The sequence below is a fragment of the Muntiacus reevesi genome, chromosome 1, assembly GCF_963930625.1.
Source record: "Muntiacus reevesi chromosome 1, mMunRee1.1, whole genome shotgun sequence".
NCBI classification, from domain to species: Eukaryota; Metazoa; Chordata; class Mammalia; order Artiodactyla; family Cervidae; genus Muntiacus; species Muntiacus reevesi.
In genome coordinates this window covers 239,124,045-239,143,337 of record NC_089249.1, presented here as the reverse complement: position 1 = coordinate 239,143,337, position 19,293 = coordinate 239,124,045, and the positions used below count along the sequence as shown (strand labels likewise).

Here is a 19,293-nt window from a genome sequence, read left to right as displayed (position 1 = left end):
CCTGAAAATACTTGCTTCTCCCACCATTCTCCCTGCTCACATGCCCTTGGTCACTCCCTGGACTGCCTCCTGGCCCCAGGGGAGGAAAAGGGGGCCATATTCTAACCCCACCTTGACTGGGTGAGCGCCTTGTTCAGAGGCCCTCCCCACCCTGCCCTCCTCTTTTTCTCTCCCTCCAAATCTGCCCATCCTCCAGGGCCTCAGGCCCTACCTCCTTTAGGAAACTTGGCCTGCACCGGTGACCCCACAGGGATCTTTCTCCCACTTGACTTGCTAACCCTTGATGGGGCTTCACGAACCTTGGGACACCCAAGTGTCCCTGCCCAGCTCCAGATTCTGACTGCATTGAAGTGTATGGGGCAGGCTCCCTTAGGGAAAGAGAGGGGACTGAGTCCTGAACAGAGATGAGCGGGTGCTGCCAGCTGTCATGTGAGAAAGGAGCTAGCTGGTTAGCAGGCCTAGGGTCCAGTCCCGTCTGCCATGTGACCTTGGATAAGTCCCTTCTCCTTGGCCTCAGTCTGTCTGTCTATGAAGGAAGGGCTGAGCTGGCTCATCTCAGCTTTGAATGTCTGTGTGTGTGTAGGGAGCAGACAGAGGTTTTGGGAGAGGCAGAGGTCACAAAGAAGGACTTGCTTTGGGGACCAGCATCACCATGGCAGCCTCCAACAGCCTCAGGCCTCTCAGAACCCCAGAGGGTGTGCCGCTCCCCTTGGGGGCCGACAGGGCCTGGTGTCTGCCTTCTTTCCGTCTCACATCATGGATTCCTCCTCTTCTGCAATCTCACGGTCTACTTCGATAGCCGTGTTCTCGAAGCTGGTGATGCCCCCGTACTTGCGCATGTGCACCATCAATGGCTTGGGTGACTGGCTCCCAGCCAGCGTAGCCACGTACATGCCTGTCCGGTTCTCCTCCAGTGATGGGCCCCAATCCATGGTCGGCCGGCTCGCCTGCTGAAGCCGCTGCAGCAAAGCAACCACAGGGGTGAGAACCAGGGTTGATGGAGTGCTTCTTGCAGCTAAGCACTGGCAAAACCCTCACCAAGTCACCTGGATTAGTCTGCAAAAACTGGGGAAAGGGAGGGGGCGCTGTCACTTCCCCAGAGGAGTGTCACATGAGTGGAGAGAATCCTGCCCTGCAGCTCATAAGTTGGGTGGGTGGTCTTTGAGCATGAAATTTAAGCTCTGCTTTCAGCATCTGTAACTTGGGAAACAGGATGCCTTCAAAGGATGGTTAGTAAGACAGTGAGATGAAGCTCTCAACGGGGTAACTGGTAACAGAATAAGCCCAGTAAGTGGTGGCTATTGTTGTGGTTACGTGACAGGCAGTCTGGGAGTCCACTCTGGGTCCCTTCCACTAAATGGTGAGTCTTGAAGAGCTAGGAGCTTTGGTGGGACACCCATGCCCTAGGAGGATGGAGACAGAGTGACCATTTAGTCACAGTGAGTGGCATGTGGGATCTTAGTTCCTTGATCAGGGATTGAATCCACATCCCCTGCATTGGAAGCATGGAGTCTTAACCGCTGGACCACCAGGGAAACCCCAGAGTGGCCTTCTCTGACACCCTGCCTCTGTTTTACTCTGATGTCTAACCTTTCCCTCTCTCAGCCCAGTTTCCATGGAATGAGGGAGCTGACTAAGATGATGACTAAGCCTGGACATTATAGGGTTTCGTCTTCCTCAAACCACATTCCCAAAGTTCTCTGCCTGCCCTGCCAGGAAGAAGAGCCCCAGACTCTTCAGTGAAGAAAGACACCAACAGTAAGTGGAGCCACGGGGTGTAGATTCCAAGGGAGATAATGTATGTGAGCCCTGGGCTAAGGGCCTCACATCGCCCCATACTCAAAGCATAGTGATGTCCATTAAAATGTGTTTATTGAAAGCAAACTTGTCATCTCACTTGGAATGGAATCCAAAGTGCTCACCTGGCCTTCATGTCTTGGCCCCAGTCTATCTTTATGATGTTGGCTCCTGCCACACTCTCTCTACCAACTCTGATCCAGTCTCACTGACCTCCTTGCTGGCCTCAAACATGCTAGCCTCTCCTGCCTCAGGGCCTTTGCGTTGACTGTCCTTCTGCCTAGGATGCTCTCCCCTTAGACATCTAAACCAATCACCTTGGTGATGTAGTCAGGTCTCTATCACCTCCTCAGGGAGGTCTCCCCTGGTCACCCTGGCCAGAACTTCCTTCACTCTCTATTCCTGTATTCTGGCTTGGTTTGGTTTGGTTTTTAAGTATTACACTTACCACTGCCTTCATATGTTTGTTTATTGTCTATCTCCTGCATTAAAATACAAGCTCCCTGAGTTTAAGGACTGAAATTTCTTTCCAGTTGCACTCTAGTGTCTAGACCAGGTTTCTCAACCTGAGAGCCCTGCTGACACTGTAGTCAGAGAGGAGTTCTGCACACACAACACTGTGTAGCAGGATGCCTGACTTCTAGATGCCAGTAGCATCCTTCCTCCAACCATACCCTCTCAGGACAAGCAAAAAGTCTCCAGACGCTACCCCATGTCCCCTAAGGGCAAAATCACCCTGGATTTTGAGGTGATTTTGAACTGGCTTAGAACTGAGTCTCGTGCATCCCAGCTCTGTGCTGAGGATGGGATTATATAATCCTTAGAGTATCCCAGTGAGAGGGTATTATTATTACCTCCAGCCCCACAGATACTATCTGAAAGAATTAGTTAAATTGGCTAAGGTCGCATGGGGGAAGTAGTGGCGCTGGTGTTTGAACCCAGGCAGTCTTGACCACATCCTGAACTTGAAAAACACCCTGTTTTTCTGTGTCTCACAGTACTGACTATGTTGATGAGCTTTTTCTTCTCACAGCAACCCTATGGGCAGGTATCACTATACTCACTTTTTTCCTCCTTTTTTTCTAAGGAGAGAGTGAACTCAGCCCCCCACTACCACAAATTATGCAGTTGAGTTTTCTACACTTGGGCAAATCACAGGGGTCAGCACATCTGGAGTGCAATGGATGAACCACACCCTGTGGTTCGTGATCATGGCAAGTCCCCTGACAGGTAAGGACACTGCCCTCATTTTAAAGACAGAGAAAGCAAGGTTCAGAGAAGTGCATTCACTTGCTTAGGATCCCGAAGCTGGCAAGTGGCAGGCCCAGGAGTCCTATCCAAGTGTGTCAGTGATGGGTGGGAGCCCTGGTCTCTGAAGGTGGCACCCCTGAGCTGGACCGTGACTCCTCTGGGGGACTCACAGAACGCCCGTGCCCTGGCCCCGCTGCCTGGCTGTGGGTGGTGGCGGCAGCAGGACAGGAGGGAGACAAAGCCAGGCTTGGGCACCACAGACTTCCTCCTTCCCCTCGCAGACACCCTGGCTCTCAACATGGAGACAGCCTTCCTTTGGCAGCACAGGTGGGGCTCCTGCGGTTCAGAGAGGGAAGGGGTTGGCCTCAAGTCACACAGCAGTTGGAGACAGAGCAGTGGCTGGACTGCAGGGCTCCTTTGTGGTCTGTGCTGTGTGACCACAGTCCACTTCTGCCAGGGAAGGGCTCTGAGCTTCTCTTCAGAAACTGGAAGGTGGGATGAGGGACAGCCAAGGAACAGTGCAGGTGAACGAGCAGGTGGGCAGCAGTGTGCTGGTTAGCAGACTGGGGAGGAGTGGAGGGGTATAGGAGTCCTGATTCCTAGCCAGTTTCACTGTTATAATTATTCCCACCCTTGTCAATTTCAAGTTATTAATGCTTTCACCACTGGCTCACAGTTCTCCTGAATATTTAACAGTTAGCTCTCATGAAGCAGTGCTGGTGGGTCTAGCACACTTCTGATGGTGGGCATGTATGTGTGTGTGTCCCAAGGCTATCTCTGGGCCCTAGCATGCTCACTCAGCCCTGCTTACTCTGAAACCCTCTTGCCACCAGAGGACTCCCCGCCCACTGCCTCAGAAGTGGAGGACTCAGTGTGTGCAGGGCACTTGAGGTTCAGAGGGGGTGGGTCTCCAGCAGACGCAGCATCCCGGCATGTCCACTGACCCACAGAGGGCCCCGGCTCCCATATTCTGAGCCTCCAGAATCCCATGCCAAACGGCTTGCACTCTGTGTGCTTCCTGGGTCTCCCCACAAAGCCCTGGCCATGGGCAGGGCTCCTGGTCACTGGAGAAGGGTGACAGCTCATCCTTGGGGTCCCTCCCTGTTGCTTCAGACCCTGAGTTCCACAGGAAAGCTAGCAACCCAAGTTCAAGTTCTGACCCGTGCACAACTCACCATGGGATGGTGGATAAACCCCTTGTCCTTTCAGGTTCCCCCAGGACAGGTGGGCATTGACCAACATTAGTGGTCTCTGGATTGCGCCCTTCCCCTGCCAGAGGCCCCGCGTGGTATGAGGGGTCACAGAACAGGACTCTGGCCCTCAGAGCCTGCTGCAGCTCAAGCTGATCAGAGCTGATTCACAACTCAGGCTACTGGTTAGGAAAAAATGCTCTTCCCAGTTAAAGGCACTCTGCAGGCCCTGAAAAAGGTGTTGGAGCAGAGATTGTGTGCTCTAGAGGTTGGGCGCAGAGCAGGGCCATGGGGTTGGGGGCTGGGGGCAAGCAGGGGTGGGGCAGACTCACCTCCCAGAGCGAGCCCTCCTCTCGAAGCACGGCTACCAGCATGCCAGCTGGGATCATGAGGCAGGACAGCAGGCCCATCAGGATGCCCAGCAGCTCTGCCCAGGCTGGGAAGCGGTAGCTGCCATACACTGAGGGCTGGTACTTGACGATGCTATACACCAGCAGGGCCTGCAGGTGGGGGCTCCTAGTGTCACAGAAGGCCTTGGGCAGGCCCCAGAGCTTGGGATAGCCCAAGTCTGAGCTACTGTAAAGCCTGAGATAGCTCAGCCCAGGGCCATCCCAAGGCCTGAGAGAGCCCAGCCCAGAGCCACACAGTCCCTGAGAAAGCCCAGTCCTAAGCTATACCAGAACCTGAGCTGGTCCATCTTTGGAGCCTTTGCAAGTCCTGAGACAGCCCTGTCCAAAGCTGACCCAATGCCAAAGTCTGAGACAGCCTATCTCTGAGCAGCTCCAAATCCAAGGCTAAGAAGCACAGCCTCACCACCCCAGCCCTAAAGCTCTGAAGCCCAAGAAAGCCCCACTCATTCTGCTAATCAAACAGAGGGCCAGACCCAGCACAGCTACAAAAGCTGGGGACACCACGGGAGAGGGGAGTAGACCAGCATCCTGGTACTCACTCTATCCCCCAGCCCTGACAGAGGTCCACTGAGGGCCAGGGCAGTCCTCCCAGACTGAATGCCCAGAGGGGCCCTGCTCTCACCCCTGAGCCCCCAGCCAGCAGCCCTCCCTTCCACCCTGGTTACCAGGAGCGTGGCTGGGGACAGGAACAGCCAGCAGGCCCTGAAGTAGAAGCCCGGCTTGAAGCCCAGCATCATGTGGATGTCCCGGCAGAACCTCTGGATGCCTGCACGGGGAAAGGAGGAGAATGGCCCCACCCACAGCCCCACAAGCACCATCAGCCCCTCCTCCTACCAGTTGCCCCCACTGGAAACCCTGGTCCTTGGGACCAGGGACCCAGTGCAGGGGGGCTCCAGGGTAGACTCCCATTCTCCCACAGCGGGGAGCCTGACTCCGCCTCCCACAGCCCCTCTCACCATACACCCGGGTGACGGCGAGGCACGTGGTGATCACCACCACCATCAGCCCGAAGCTGGCGCTGTAGTCATCCAGAAGGACCAGCCAGTACATGCCCCCCTGGAACACAAGTCACAGCTCTGGAGTGCCCTCATCCCAGCCTCGATCCCCAATGCTGTCCCTTCTCCAGGCAGGAAGTGAGCAGGGAGCAGGCAGGCCAGTAGAGAGAGCAAGATGGTGAGAGTGTGACTGCTGTCTGCCTGCCGAGCCCTCTAGACACACCATCCGATTTGAGTCTCACAACAAGCCTATAGCCTATATGTAGACCCCACTTTATCAGTGGGAAAACAGGCTCAGGGAGGTGAAGCCACTTGTCCTGAGGTCACTCATCAAGTGCAGGAATAAGGCTTGAAGACTTTTCAGACTCCAAAATCAGAACTCTAGGTCATAGGCCAAGCTGCCTCTTGAGAAAGAGGGTCTGGGCTGGACTAGCTTCCTCCCAAAGAGGAAGAGGCAAATAGCTTGGGGCATGTTTGGCCTGGCCACAGACAGAACTGTGGATGTCTGCCCCAGCCTTGCCCACCAGCTGTCCGCCCACCCCACAGCACCACTCACATCTGTGGTGAGGACCAGCCCCATCAGGTACATGGCCACGCAGATGAGCCCCGAGAACACAGCCTTCTTGGGCCGAAGGTAGTATGGAAACTCGTCCGTAACAGCTGTCACAATGGTCTCCAAGAAGGCAAACTAGGGGGAGGAAGGGGGTCAGAGTTCTGCCCCCACCACACACATACAAATACACACAGAGATGTACATCCCACAGATCCAGATACACACACAACACACACATATCATCCACACATCACACATATCATACACACAGCACCATCACGTGAAGATACATACACAGATACACAGTCATACATTTCACACTTGGACAGATACACACAAACATAGATACACACACAGACAGAGACACCCACATCACACACAGATAACTCATGCAGCGAGACAGACACACATTGCAGACACGTACCACAAGGCACACCCACTGGCACGGGCAGCTCACCTGGCTGTCCAAGCCGAGAGTCAGCAGCATGAAGAAGAACAGGAAGGACCAGAAGGGTGACAGAGGCAGCATGGTCATGGCCTGTGGGTAGACGACAAAGGCCAGGCCAGGGCCTGGGCCAAGGGCACACGGGGTCAGCAGCCTGGGGAACGTGGGGGCCCCACATATGTACTTAAACACACATGGTTACTACTTACACCCACATGGGCCAAACCCAGAGATGTACACTCACTGCACACTTCCAACACTTTCTTAACTCCTAAGACACAGGCCAGCACACTGTCCGTGCTCCATAAACACAGGTTGATAAAAAAAATTAATTAATTATGAGTACATGAGTAAACACAAGACCAAATATAAACCCTCATTTGAATACACTTACGTGCACAAACATTTGCACAAACAGTTCCATGTACACACACACTCAGATACTCCCATTGGCACAAGACAGTGATTCACAGCATCATCCAAACCCTCAGCTCACTTACACAGGCATCTCCATACAGGATGTGACTCATCTGGACGAGCAAGGGAAGTTCCTGAGATGTGACAAAACACGACAATCTCCTCCAGAAAGTCACTTCTCTCCAGACACAGGGTGATACATACTCATTTGCACACCCATCCTTTTGCACTTGAACACTCAGAAAACAGTTCAGACACATTCATTTGCATGCATGCTATGCATGCACACACACACACACCATACCCATCCAAAGCCTTGCTGGTCCACATGTATGCTCACTTGCCCAGCCCAGCTGTGCCGGATGTACCCTCCACCCACCAGGGCCAGGCAGCCTGCCCACCTGCTTTGGCCACTTGGTCCACAGGTACACCCAGCTCCTGAGACATGTAGCCCAGCACGGAGAAGATGGCAAAGCCAGCCAAGATGCTGGTGATGGCGTTGCCCAGGGTGACAATGAAGGTGTCTCTGCCAGGAGAAGTCCAGGCACAGGCCGGGGTGAGTGGCCCCAGTCCTCACCCACAAGGCCCTCCCCGGCCAGCCACTCTCCTACCCACTCCAGCTGCCGGGGTCTGGGAGGCAGCACTGACCTATAGATATTCTGGTGAAATGTGTTGTAGGAGGCAAAGGTGAGGAGCCCCCCGAAGCCCACACCCAAGGAATAGAAGATCTGAAGAGCAGCTTCGATCCACACCTGTGGCAGAGAAGGATGCAGAGGGAGGGCAGAGAGGAGAGGCTGGCACACCGTGGTGCCCAGAGAGGGAAGGAGGTAGGGTGAGAGCCAGTTGACAGGCCCAGGGATGCTGTGGTGAAGGGCCTGGCTAGTGAGTGACAGCGTCTGGGAGCAAAGCCCGCTCTAACCCTGCAGGACTTGGTCAAGTCCCTTCATCTCTCTGGGCCTCAGTTTCCCCATCTAGAATCTAGAAGATACTCTCTAAGCTTGGTCCAGTTCTGAAGAAAGTAGTGCCTTGTATAAATTTTCAGTAGATGTGTACTGACAATCAGCCCCTGTAACCCTTTTACTGCCTCTCTAGAGTTGGAGGAACCTGGATTTGAATCCCAGTTCCCCCACTTTCAAGCTGTGTAGACTGTCCGAGCCAATTACCTCTCTGGGCCCCAGGTCCCCGTCTGTACTGAGGGGATAGGAATGGTACCTGCCTCATAGGCTGGTGGTAAGGATCACATGATTCCATTATGCACAATGCTAGGGTAGGGGCAGGCGTAGTCATCCACCAACAAATAAGAATGCTAGCTGTCAGGACCATTGTTTCTATTGTTATTACTAATACCCTCCTTAGGTTTTAGAGGCAGGTCTGGGTGGAAATCCCAACTCTGCTGCTCCCTAGCCGTGTGATCTGCTAATTCTTTGGGGCCTCAGTTTCTTCATCTGTAAAATGGGAGAATAATGTCTACTGCATAATAATAAAGGAGAAAGACACACAGTGCCAAGCACAGTGTCTGGTACAGGGGATTCACCATGTGGAAGGCCCTCCCCCCACTCCCTTTCCCAAGGGAGTCTTCCTTCCACTCCGTAGCCTGATGTCTCCCTTTACATGCTAGCCTTGAGGGTCTCACCTTGGAAGACAACAGGTGGTGGAATTGAGGGGTGAGATAGAACTGGATGCCCTTCCAGGCCCCAGGGAGGGTGACTCCGCGGACCAGCAGCATGAGCAGAATGAGGTAGGGGAACGTGGCCGTGAAATACACCACCTGAGAGACAGTACATGGGGACAGAAGGGGTGACCTTCTCTCTTCTCTCCTCCTCTTATTGAAACCCCCATCTCACTGACTCACCTCCCCAACCTTCACGTAGCCCAAGTTGGAAACAGCCACCATCTATGATGTTCTCCTTCCTTCCCTCACTCCCACCACACATCACTGCTTCCCAGGGCTATTCCCATCCATCCACTCTCTCCAGCCCTGCTCCCTGGTCCAGGCTCCCCACCCCTCCTCTCCTCCCACACAAACCCAGCCTGCATAGTCATCAGACACTGGACATGCCCAAATTCTCCTCTGTCCTGTCCTCACCTGTTCCCAAGCCTCCAGCTTCACCCTCAGCAAACACCAAGTCCCAACCCCCTCACTGCCTTGGCTTGCACCATGATGACCTCTCCTGGCTTTCTAATGGTCTCCATGCTTTCTAACCTTTCTTTTAATGATTCTTTTCCTCATGGACAACATCTCTCAGCACTTTGCAGAGAGATAAGTTCTAATTTATAAATGATTGAGTAAACCACTCAGAAGGTTTCCAACTCCTGAAACAGCTCTATGGCCCTTCCTGCCCTCCATAAGCTACAGTGGGCTTTGTCTCCACATAACAGTTGCCTGACTTTTCCACCTGGGGCTGATTCAATTTCCAGCTCCAGGCCCAGCCAAGCAGAGCACTCCACCCTTCTGCCCAGGGTGACTGGTCCAGAGATAAGTCTAAAACCCATCTATCCAGTGAGACTCAATTCTAGGATTTTTGAAACCTAGGGCAAGGGAGAACACTAAGTAGGAAAGATGTATGCCTGGAGTTGCTAGGGGCAACCTCATGAAGAATGAAGCCTGAGAAGTCATTCTGGAGGAAAGCATTGCTGAGAGACCAAGAGAACATTCCTGATCTGAACCCCTAAATCCAGCTGTACCTGAAATAGACCCTCTGGACTTTACAACTGAGTTTGATAACTGGCTTCTAGTCCTTGCATTTCAAAGAGCTATGACTCATGCCCACCCTCCAGGCATTCAATAAACACTTGCTGAGCTTCTCCAAAGTGTCAAGCACTAGATTAGGATACGAGCTTGAATAACAGATAGGTCCTGCCCTTAGCATGTTTCTAGTCTAGTGAACCAGCTTAGCCACCATCCAGCCCCATCTCCACATCTTGCTTCAGGCAGTGCCTCCCCCTTTCCCAGTCTCAATGTCTTCTCCCTTCCCCTCTTCCCAGCTGAAGTCCATTCATCCTCTCAGGTTCAGTCCACACCCTGCCTCCTCCAGGAAGCCCTCACCCTCCCCAGCCTCTCAGGCCTCCAGGGCCTCCCAGCTTCACCTTGCCCGAGGACTTCACACCCTTGAGGATACAGAGGAACACGATGACCCAGGCAAGCAGCAGGCAAAGGCAGAGGTTCCAGCGGATGTGCCCGGGACTTCCGATGCCCTGGCTTCCTTGGATGTGGAGGACGTAGCGGCTGTGGGAGACAAGGCCTGAATGTCCTCTGGTCCCCTTGCCATGCTCCACAGACACGCAGTGAAGCCGTGGCCAGCCCACAAGCCTATCCTGGCTGTTCTCTGCTTGATTCCTCTCCGTCCTTCTCTGATCAGCTCTGCACCCAGGAGTTGGGCCTCTAGAGACACTATCACCCAGGCTCCTTCCTCTTCAGTTTCCACATGGGTCTGGCTAATAGGAGGCAACAGCAGGAGACTGGATGATGGGTTAGGGTATTTGCATACATGCGTGTATACACGTGTAAGCATGCACACCTGCACACCATCAGAGGGTCTGGCTGTGACTACCTTTTCTACAGCACAGCTGGTTAGGTGGCCCTTCCTCTGAGGCTTTCAATCTGCCCTGGTTCTGATAACACTGCCTCCTTGCCTCAGGGGTGATATGACTATCTCTCTTGCTAGCCCTTGGTGCCTCACATTTCCATATGGATCCCTTCACCCCTGTGAAGTCCCTCCACTCACTCAACTCCCTTCAGTGAAGCCCTCTGACAGTGCCATCTGCTTCCTGCCTACTCCCCAAGTGATGCAGCAGGCCATGGTGTTGCCATGGAGAACCTAGGCAGCTGCCAGTGACCATGTCACATTCTTTGGTTTTTGGTTGCAGACCCAAGCCTGTTCTTCTCCACTGGTCAGATATATTCCTCAGCAGGTGCAGACACTTTAGATTCATTTCAAATGGACAAATGAATGAACTATGTAATAAATGCAGGTTGGAGGCTAAAACCTTTAAAAACATGGGGCTCATTTGGGAGAAAACTCCTAAGAGTAGCCTTTTGCAGGCAGAGGGGTATGGTTATCTGGTCTGTGTCCTCTGGGCCAATGGTCCCTACCTAGGAACAAGGCTACTCTGGAATGTTCCAGAACAGGACCAGGCGTCAGGAGGCCTTGGTTCCAGTACTGCCTCGGCTAGTAAGTACTGAGCAAGCCCCCAGGCCTTGTTTTCTCAGCTATAAAGTGGGACTTTGGGACAGGCCAATGGGCAGTGATGCCCTTCTGACCCCCACCACTCACAGGGGCTCATGATAGGGCTGGTTCTGAGTTACCAGTGTCATTCTCAAGCAGCCCTCTACTCTCCTAGAGTCTCCTCTCTCCTGTTAGACTAACCGGAGATGGTCCGTGTGACCATGGTCTCTGCTAAGTGTTTTGCCTACTAATATAGTCGGCGCTCAATAAACACAGATTGAATGAATAAACGAGTGACTGACTGATACCATCCTATGAAGCAGGGACTCTTACTGCCCCTTATACAGAAGAGGAAACTGAGGCTCCACATGTTGACAATGACTGTTATCATCAGCACCATTACTATCAGCTAGCATTTATTGAGCACTCACTATCCACCAGGCTGAACGGCACAATTTATATGCCTTCTTTCCCTTAATCCTCACAGTAGCCTTCAGATACTATCACACCCGATTCAAAGATAAGCATCACAAGCCAAATAAATTGTTCCCGGTCACACAGCTGGTCAGGTGAAGAGCTGGGATTAGAACTCAGAGTCCATCCAACACAACACCTGAACTCAACCTTTGAGGTGCATATAGAGCCCCATAGGAGCACGGGCACAATCCCGCCCTCTGTCCCTCCCTGCCTGCTGCTGGGCCAGCAGGGGCCTGACCTCCAGTACTCCTCGCTGGGGCTGACAGTGCTGGTGAGGTTGAGGGGCAGAGCCCCGTTGCCATCCGTGGAGCCTCTGTGCTCGAGGCAGAGGTCCGTGTTCCACCAGTTGCCGCAGTGTTCCCAGGGCAGGGTGCTGGTGAGGGAGGCGAGGAGGTAGAAGAGCACGTAGGCGATAATCATGTTGTAGTAGACGGCCACCAGGCCCACGATGAGCAGCATGGCTGCACCGGCACCTGCGGCAGGCAGGGGCGGCCTTCAGGCCAGGGAAGCCATCCCCCTGCTAGCGCTCACCCCCCTCCCTGCCTCCCCCAGGCTTTCAACACCGCCGCCCCCAAGGCCTCACCTTTGAAGAGCGGGCTGATTTTCCAGACGGCCAGGGGTCCCAGACTGGAGAACTGGCCCAGAGAGAGCTCGAGGAAGAAGAGGGGGATGCCGCAGATGGCCAGCATGAGGAAGTAGGGCACAAGGAAGGCGCCTGCAAGGAGGAGGGAGGGTGGGGAAGGTCTAGGGATGGGGGGTCAGCTCCCCTGAAAGCCTAGCTGTAGCCCTGCCCCCTCCCATGACTGGCAGACACCTTCACTTCTCACGTGGGGCTGGGCATTGCGGGACTGTCTTCTTTTCTGTCAGGAGATCACTGAGGGCCAAGTGGACGTATGGGGATTTACTTACCTCTGTAGCCCTAGTGCCCAGGCCAGGACTGGTCTCAGAGCAGACATTGAGTGAATGAATGAACAAATGAGTGAATGAATGAATGCATTCCCTGCCAGATAAAGTACAAACTCTTCAGTACAGAAATCGATGACCTTTAGAATCTGGCTCCTGTCTACCTGCTCCTCCCCTCCTCCCAATGCCACCTCAGACGCTTGTGGCTGCCACCTGTAGTCGCCTGTGCCCAGCATCCCTCCTCCTTTTCTTCTCATTTTGGCAGCTAGCTCCTTTACAGGACTGCCCACCACCATATGGCTCTGGAAGGGCTGCCAGTCACACCAGCCAACCCCTGCCCACCCTTCCTGGGCACATATCCCAAGGCAGGCCAATTAGAGACCTTCCCTGCAATTCAGCATAGATTCATTCAGAGGGAACAGTTCTGAGAAGGAAGTCATTCCATAGTTGTCTTTGGCCACCCCCGACACACCTGTAGGGAGGAAGTCTGATTCAGGGAAAAATGAGGTCAGCACACAGAGAGAAAAAGCCTCAGGAACCAGGGAGAGGGAGGGCAGAGACCACTGTGGACATCCCTGAGTTCCTGGAGCTTCAGAGGCTAGCACTCATCCCATACTTCCCCATCGTCCCAATTCATTTTGTCCTCGCTTCATCTAGTTTCACTTGCATTTCTGTTGCTCTGCCAATATGTGCTTCTTTAAGGAGTTTGGTAGACATGGGAGGAGACACGGAGTGCCGGCAGGAACAGATTGGCTCCAGAGATGATAACCCTGGGGTAGAACGTTGGGTCGCCACTGTGTGACCTTGGGAAAGGAACCTGGCCTCTCCAAGCACAGTTGCCTCATCAAGACAACAGTGCCCACCCAGGTGGTTGTCATCAGGGTTAAGTGAGGCAGGCCTGGGGTCTGGCAGATGGTGAGTGCTCAACCCCAGCTATTGGTGATGAGACTTAGAATAGCCACTTGATGAAGAAGCAGGAACAGAGAATTTAAGATGGAAAAGATGTTGTATTTGCAGCTTGAAAGGAAGGAACCAAGAGGCAAAGCTAGATTGAAGATTTAAGAACCCAGAAGTAACTGATTGATGGAGTGAGGTTCCAAGGGAGGTGAGGTGGGAGAGGAAGGGATGGGGAGAATATTGAGAGCACAGTAACCACTGACAGGCAGATACAGCCCTTTATCACAAAGCAGAGGCAGCCCCCTCTGCCCATCACTCAGGGCTCAGGAAGTGCCAAGGCTTAGGGAGAGAATTGAGTGAGTATCCACGCTGGGGATGAGAGAGGAAGGAAGGGACTGGGAGAGGAAAAGGGATGAGGCAGGGTGAGCTCCTACTTCCAGCCCAGGTCACCGCTTTCAACTAATTCCGCCCAGGGTCACATAGGGGACAGTGGCCAAGGTCACTTAAAACCTCACTCCACCCTGAGCCTTGGTCCATTGGCCTCGACGCCCCTCGTGCAGGCATCAGACTCATACCTCCTCCATTGGTATAGGCTCGATAAGGAAAACGCCAGACGTTCCCCAGGCCGACACAGTAGCCAATGCAGGACAGCAGGAAGTCCAGCTTGCCTGTCCAGTTCCCCCGGTCTGCGGCAAAGTCCACATCCAGGTCTACATCGCCCTGGTCGCTTGGGGTCATCAGCAGGTCTGGAGTGACAGGCTGCCAGTAAGAGACACCAAAGAGGTGAGGCAGAAAGGTGAGGCCAGGTTGAACTGGGATCCCCACCCTCCACCCCCATCTTAAATAAGAATATGAACTCAAACAGGGCTAAATGCAAAGAACTCTATTGGTTCAGATAATCAACTGCTCTCACTGTTAACCTGGGCTGACAGGTTAGCAGGCAGGAGATCCTCAAGATTTCTGGTGACTACAAACTTTTGAGAGTAGTAGGGTGGCTCTGGCACTAAAAAAGCTACTTTAATCTTAGTTTGGCTAACAGAGAGGTCAAATTAAGTGATGGTCCTATTTTGATGATGATCTTAATAACAGTTACCATGTGTGAGCACTTATGCACTCACTGTGTGAAACATTTTACTCATTTTACCTGATTTCATTCCCAAAACAATTCTGAGAGCTAGGTACAAACAAAGGTATGTGCATACTCAGTTGTGTCTAACTCTTTGTGACACCATGGACTGTAGCCTGCCAGGCTCCTCTGTCCATGGAGATTCTCCAGGCAATAATACTGGAGTGGGTTGCCATTTCCTCCTTCAGGGGATCTTCCCCACCCAGGGATTGAACCTGTGTCTCCTGCATTGGCAGGCTGATTCTTTACCACTGAGCCACCTGGGAATCTCTGAGAGCTAAGTATACATCAAAGGGAAACTGAGGCTCAAAGAGGTATGTATCAATGACACATCCAGAGTTTTTACAAGGCTGACTAGTGGGAGAACCAGGTCTCCAGTCCAGACTTGCTAATGCTGAAGTCCAGATCTTCAATCACCTAGGTCTGGAGTCCTGCTACTCCATTCTGGGCGCCGTATTTTAAGAATGATACCAGCAGTTTGGAGCATGTGCACAAAGCAGGTGGCTGGACTGGAGCATGTTCAGGAAAAGCAGTTACAGGAGGACAAGAGGAAGAAGTGGGGGCCCTTAGCATAGAAAGGATGGGGCGTAGAGGGAATGTGGGCTCCCTTGAGTTTAGATTTATGCTGTGTGGCTCAAAGAGGCCTGCTGAGGACTGTGAATTTTAGTTCCAAAGCAGGAAGAAGCTACTGAAGCCCCAGTCTGTCTAAGGAAATTGTGACTTTCCTGTCTCTGGAGGAGAGATGCTTGCACAGAGGGGACTGGGAGCCAGCTGTCCCTAAGATCCCCTCCCATAGTTTGAGGAGGGTGGAGAAGTTCACTGGGCATCCTCCCTTTAGGCTGGGGCTGGGAGATGGAGGCCCTCCTCAGGGTGCTTGCAATCCTGGCCCAAGGGATGTGAGGTGCGTGTCCATGAATTGTCTGGGCTTTGGACTTGAAAGGAAGCCCAAAGTCCCCAGGATGACTATCTAAAATTCACACAGCAGTTCCCAGAAGTGAGTCTGGGAACGGGGCAGGAGAAAAGGGGCAGTTAGACCTTTTCTGCTTGACTCTGAAAGCCATGTCCCACGTAGAGGAGAACAGAGCTGCAAAGAAGGCAGGTTATCAAATAGTGTCGTGGTTTTCAGAGAGGAAAAATTACCTCCTGCTTCCTGCTGAGGAACAACCAAGGGAAACAGTGATTCCACTAGACTGGACATCAGGAGATGATGATTTTCACCCCAGGTCTGTGCCAATTCACCATGCAACCTTAGGAAAGACTCTTCTTAGCCTTAATTTCCCCATATGGACACTGAGGAGATTTCCAAAAACAAATCACTTGAAATGTTTGTAGATGTTTGAGGGAACATGGGATTTTTGAATCAAAAAAGTTTGGGAAAAGCTGAGTTATCACAAGGTAAAACAGGTTTCTTTGTTGCAGGACTTGTCAGATCCTTTAATGGGCCACTATGCACTGTGACTCTCTGAGTAGGGACTAAAACAGACAAGTATCCTCCAATTCTACTTAAGAAAAGGGTTTCAAGGAGCTAGCATGCCAGGATATACTTGGCGGAAAGGCAGGTCTAGATAATCTTTAGTTAGTAGTCTTTTGGCTCTGATGGTCTGTGAGGCAAGATTCATCAAGGAGACTTCACTGCAGTGGTCACGAATCAGATCAGGTCCAAGCACAGGGATTCAGCAAACAGCTACTACCCAATTTGTTTTATCTCCTAAAATTGCCCTTCCTGGCACCAGCCCAAGGAGGTGTCTACATACACATCAGGTGACAGAGGAAACTTTGCTGGTGACTTGTCATGTGAGCAGTGCTAGAATGAAGATGGTGAAAGGAGGGTCCAGGTGTCACAGGACTGGAGGTTTCTGGCTGCGGTGGCAGAAATGTGGTAACAGCATTGGGCCCTCGGTGATAATGACAGCCATGGTGGTGATCCTGCCTGAGGCTGGCTATCGGCCAGAGGGGCAGTGGTGATGGGGGCAGCCTAGCATGATTATGGGTGATGGTGACAATGAGAAAGAGCATGAAAAAGCTGCTTTTCAAGTAACTGGGCTCTAAGGGTTGAAACCATTATGTTGTTGGTAATTTCTTAGCTGTGATCTCAAACATGCTGGGGTAAGGATAGCAGCAGCTCCCAGAAACCCACCTCTTCCTTCTGATTCCCCTTTCCCTCTCCAGCTGAATGGGTATCAGCCCTCTGGAGCCACTCACTCCCAGGTGAACTCTAAGAGGGATAGGGTAGCAGCCATTGACACTGGCCCCTGGTATTGGATGGGGAGGCAGGCCTGACACCCTGTGACTCCCCAGTCCCATTCAGGCCAGCTGGCAGGAGGGCCCGATAATGAGGTTCCTCTGATCCCTCCTGAGAAGCTGCTGCCCTTTCTGTGTTCACAGAGCGGTCCTGGCTCTCTGTTTCCATGGTGACAAGAGTTTCAAGAGCAGGATGCTGTCAGCTCCTCCCCCAATCAGAGGGAAACCTGCTTCTCCTCCAGGGACAGAGGATGGGGTCCTCCAAAGCTGAGCCAATCCAAAACCCATGTGGTGCCTCCATCCCCACCTTGGGATAGATCCCAGGGGCTGGCAGAGCGAGGATGGAACTAATTGAGAGACAGGAAAGCAACCAAACCAATGGGGCAGGCTGGAAGCTTAATGAGTTAGCTTCACACTTCTGCCTGAATGTGAGGCTCCCACCCCTGATCCCCCCGCTCCCCACCCAGAGTCACAGAGGAACACACATCTAAGTTTGCCAGATCCACACCCCTCTTTTAGGGACCAGCAAATGTAGTCACCAGCAGCAGCAGGTCTGGGAGAGGTAGGATTTCCCAAGCCAAGGCTCTCATACCTTCTTCAGGATGAGAGAGACAATAGGAATCTGGAGTCTGACTTCATCATTGTGCAGAAATGAGTTTCAGAGGAGAAGGGGTGAGTTCAAGGTCAAATGATAAGTTAAGGGCAGAGCAAAGCCAGGACCCAGACCCCTGGCTCCCAGTTGTATGCTCCTCTCTGATCAACACCATCCCTTTGCCACACTTGGTACTTTCTCACTCCCTGCCCCCTTCTCTAAAAGACCAAGAGAGGGGACCCTGAGGCCAAGGGCCCCACCCCTACCCTGTTGGTTTTAAGTTCCTCAGCTTAACCTTCAGGAAAGCAGTAAGTTGCACCCCTCTGTGCCTTGTCTATAAATGGGGGATAATAAGACCCAGCTCCCAGAATTGTTGGAGAATTACTTGAGATAAGGTTTCACACAACATGGGTATTTACATAATGAGTGGCCTTGTGCCAGTGAGGGGCGGGGGTTTTTGTGGGGAGGGAGAGGAAGGAGGAGAGAGTAGGATGGAAAAGAACAGCGGCTGGACTTAAGACCCAAAAGACCCACAAATGACCCTAACAAGTCACTCATGTCAGTAAATAAAAAGAACCCATTTATCACAGTAGTTCCACACTCAACTGCCCAAGGGCAGAGCGCTTGAATGAGTGCATGTTGGGGGTGAGGGTGTGGCTTGTGTGAGAGGGGGTAGTCAACAACACCAGCTGTTGTGAGTTCATGGTATCCTCCCACCCCAGGACTGGGGGGGCCTACTTTGGTGCCCCTCACTGGGGACGGACCAGCGATCATCCAGGTTAGAGAACATACTTGTCCAAAGTCACCGGGTAAGTGGCATTTGAAGAAACACTACCCAGGAGTTGGACTCCTTGGTTAATATTGGCACTTTTAAGTCCAAAGCCAGAAACTTCCCCCAAGACTCTCCCTTCTCAAGCACTTGCAACTTGGCTGGGAGGTCCAACCCCAAGGACAAGGTGGGGAGGGGCTGAGGTCTGGGCCCAGGAACACAGAGACTTAGCCTTCTCTCTCATGCCAGCTTCCACCCCACCTCCTGAGCTGTGGGGTCTTGCATTTTTTCCCTCCTTGCCTTTGCCTCCCTTGCGTCCTGCTGAGGGGCAGCCTGGGGTCTTAGCAGGGAAGCTAAAGCTGCCAGGAGAACGAAGCCGGTGGGGAGGAAGCAGGTGGTGGGCGCTGCAGGGCAGGAGCACCGGCAGGAAACCAGAATGCCCCTGTTGGCTCCTGGAGGCTCCTTCAGTGTAGCGTGCACAGATAAGGACCTGGTCCAAGCCCCCAACCCCATTAATCCAGCTCAAGTCTGTCTCAGCTATTCCAGCATCCCCCACTCCCCTAATTAGCTCCTGGGGGAAAGGGATGCAGGTACTGGGGAGGGGCGAGTGCCTAGTCCCAGCACCCCTAACTCCCGCCTCCTGTGGCTGCAGACACCTGTTCGCAGAACCCGGCCCAGTGAACCCTAGCCTCTCCCCGCCTCCCCTCCCCCCGCCCCCGTCGTCACACTGCATCCTGACCCCCAGATGGGGAAGGCCCCCCCCAACCCCCCCCACCCCGCGCAGTCCGTGACCCCTCCCCTCCCTGCAGTCCCGCTCAGTCGGCCTCCCCCAGAGCCCTCAGCCAAGCGTAGGTGTCCTCTCCAACCCTCCCAGGGGGCTCGAGAGGGGGCGGGCCTCTGCACCCCTCCTTCAGGGGGGCCTGCCCTCGTGCCCTACCTTGCGGAGGTGAGCTCCCTGGAGCTTCTTCATCTTGGAAGACAGGTCGCTAAGGCTTCCCGGCTTGGCTTTTCCTGAGCGCAGAGAGCGGGCGAGGGAGCAAGAGATCGTGCCGCTGGCCGGCTGC

At 53.2% G+C, this 19,293-nt stretch overlaps 1 protein-coding gene, 1 long non-coding RNA gene and 1 other non-coding gene across 3 annotated transcripts in view; 1 reads left to right on the top strand and 2 right to left on the bottom strand.

Moving 5' to 3' along the window:
* Positions 1-50: 50 nt before the first annotated feature.
* SLC6A7 (solute carrier family 6 member 7) lies at positions 51-19,235 on the bottom strand. The gene is made up of 14 exons (XM_065935953.1): positions 19,167-19,235; positions 14,077-14,260; positions 12,285-12,416; positions 11,940-12,174; positions 10,146-10,284; positions 8,692-8,826; positions 7,707-7,810; positions 7,460-7,584; positions 6,654-6,766; positions 6,200-6,331; positions 5,605-5,704; positions 5,314-5,414; positions 4,571-4,738; positions 51-959 (listed from the first exon to the last, which is right to left on the bottom strand). The coding sequence occupies exons 1-14, from the start codon at positions 19,197-19,199 to the stop codon at positions 750-752; spliced, it is 1,911 nt and encodes a 636-aa protein (XP_065792025.1). The 5' UTR covers positions 19,200-19,235; the 3' UTR covers positions 51-749.
* Positions 1,629-19,293, top strand: part of LOC136168471 (uncharacterized) — a 36,816-nt gene continuing 19,151 nt past the window's right edge. Inside the window, exons 1-2 of the long non-coding RNA XR_010663319.1 lie at positions 1,629-1,758; positions 2,885-3,027. This is a non-coding gene — a long non-coding RNA (uncharacterized lncRNA). The remainder of the gene's footprint in view (positions 1,759-2,884; positions 3,028-19,293) is intronic.
* Positions 2,880-3,035, bottom strand: LOC136156528 (U1 spliceosomal RNA). The gene has a single exon (XR_010661066.1). It is a non-coding gene; the product is annotated as a U1 spliceosomal RNA (small nuclear RNA).

Bases quoted from the DNA above. Each gene is read 5' to 3' on its own strand.
- SLC6A7 (XM_065935953.1), bottom strand. From the start codon at position 19,199: ATGAAGAAGCTCCAGGGAGCTCACCTCCGCAAG. The intron at 10,285-11,939 runs GTCAGGCCCCTG...TGTCTCCCACAG, and splicing joins CCCAGCGAGGAGTACTGGAG to CCGCTACGTCCTCCACATCC. The intron at 7,585-7,706 runs GTCAGTGCTGCC...TTCTCCTGGCAG, and splicing joins TTTCACCAGAATATCTATAG to AGACACCTTCATTGTCACCC.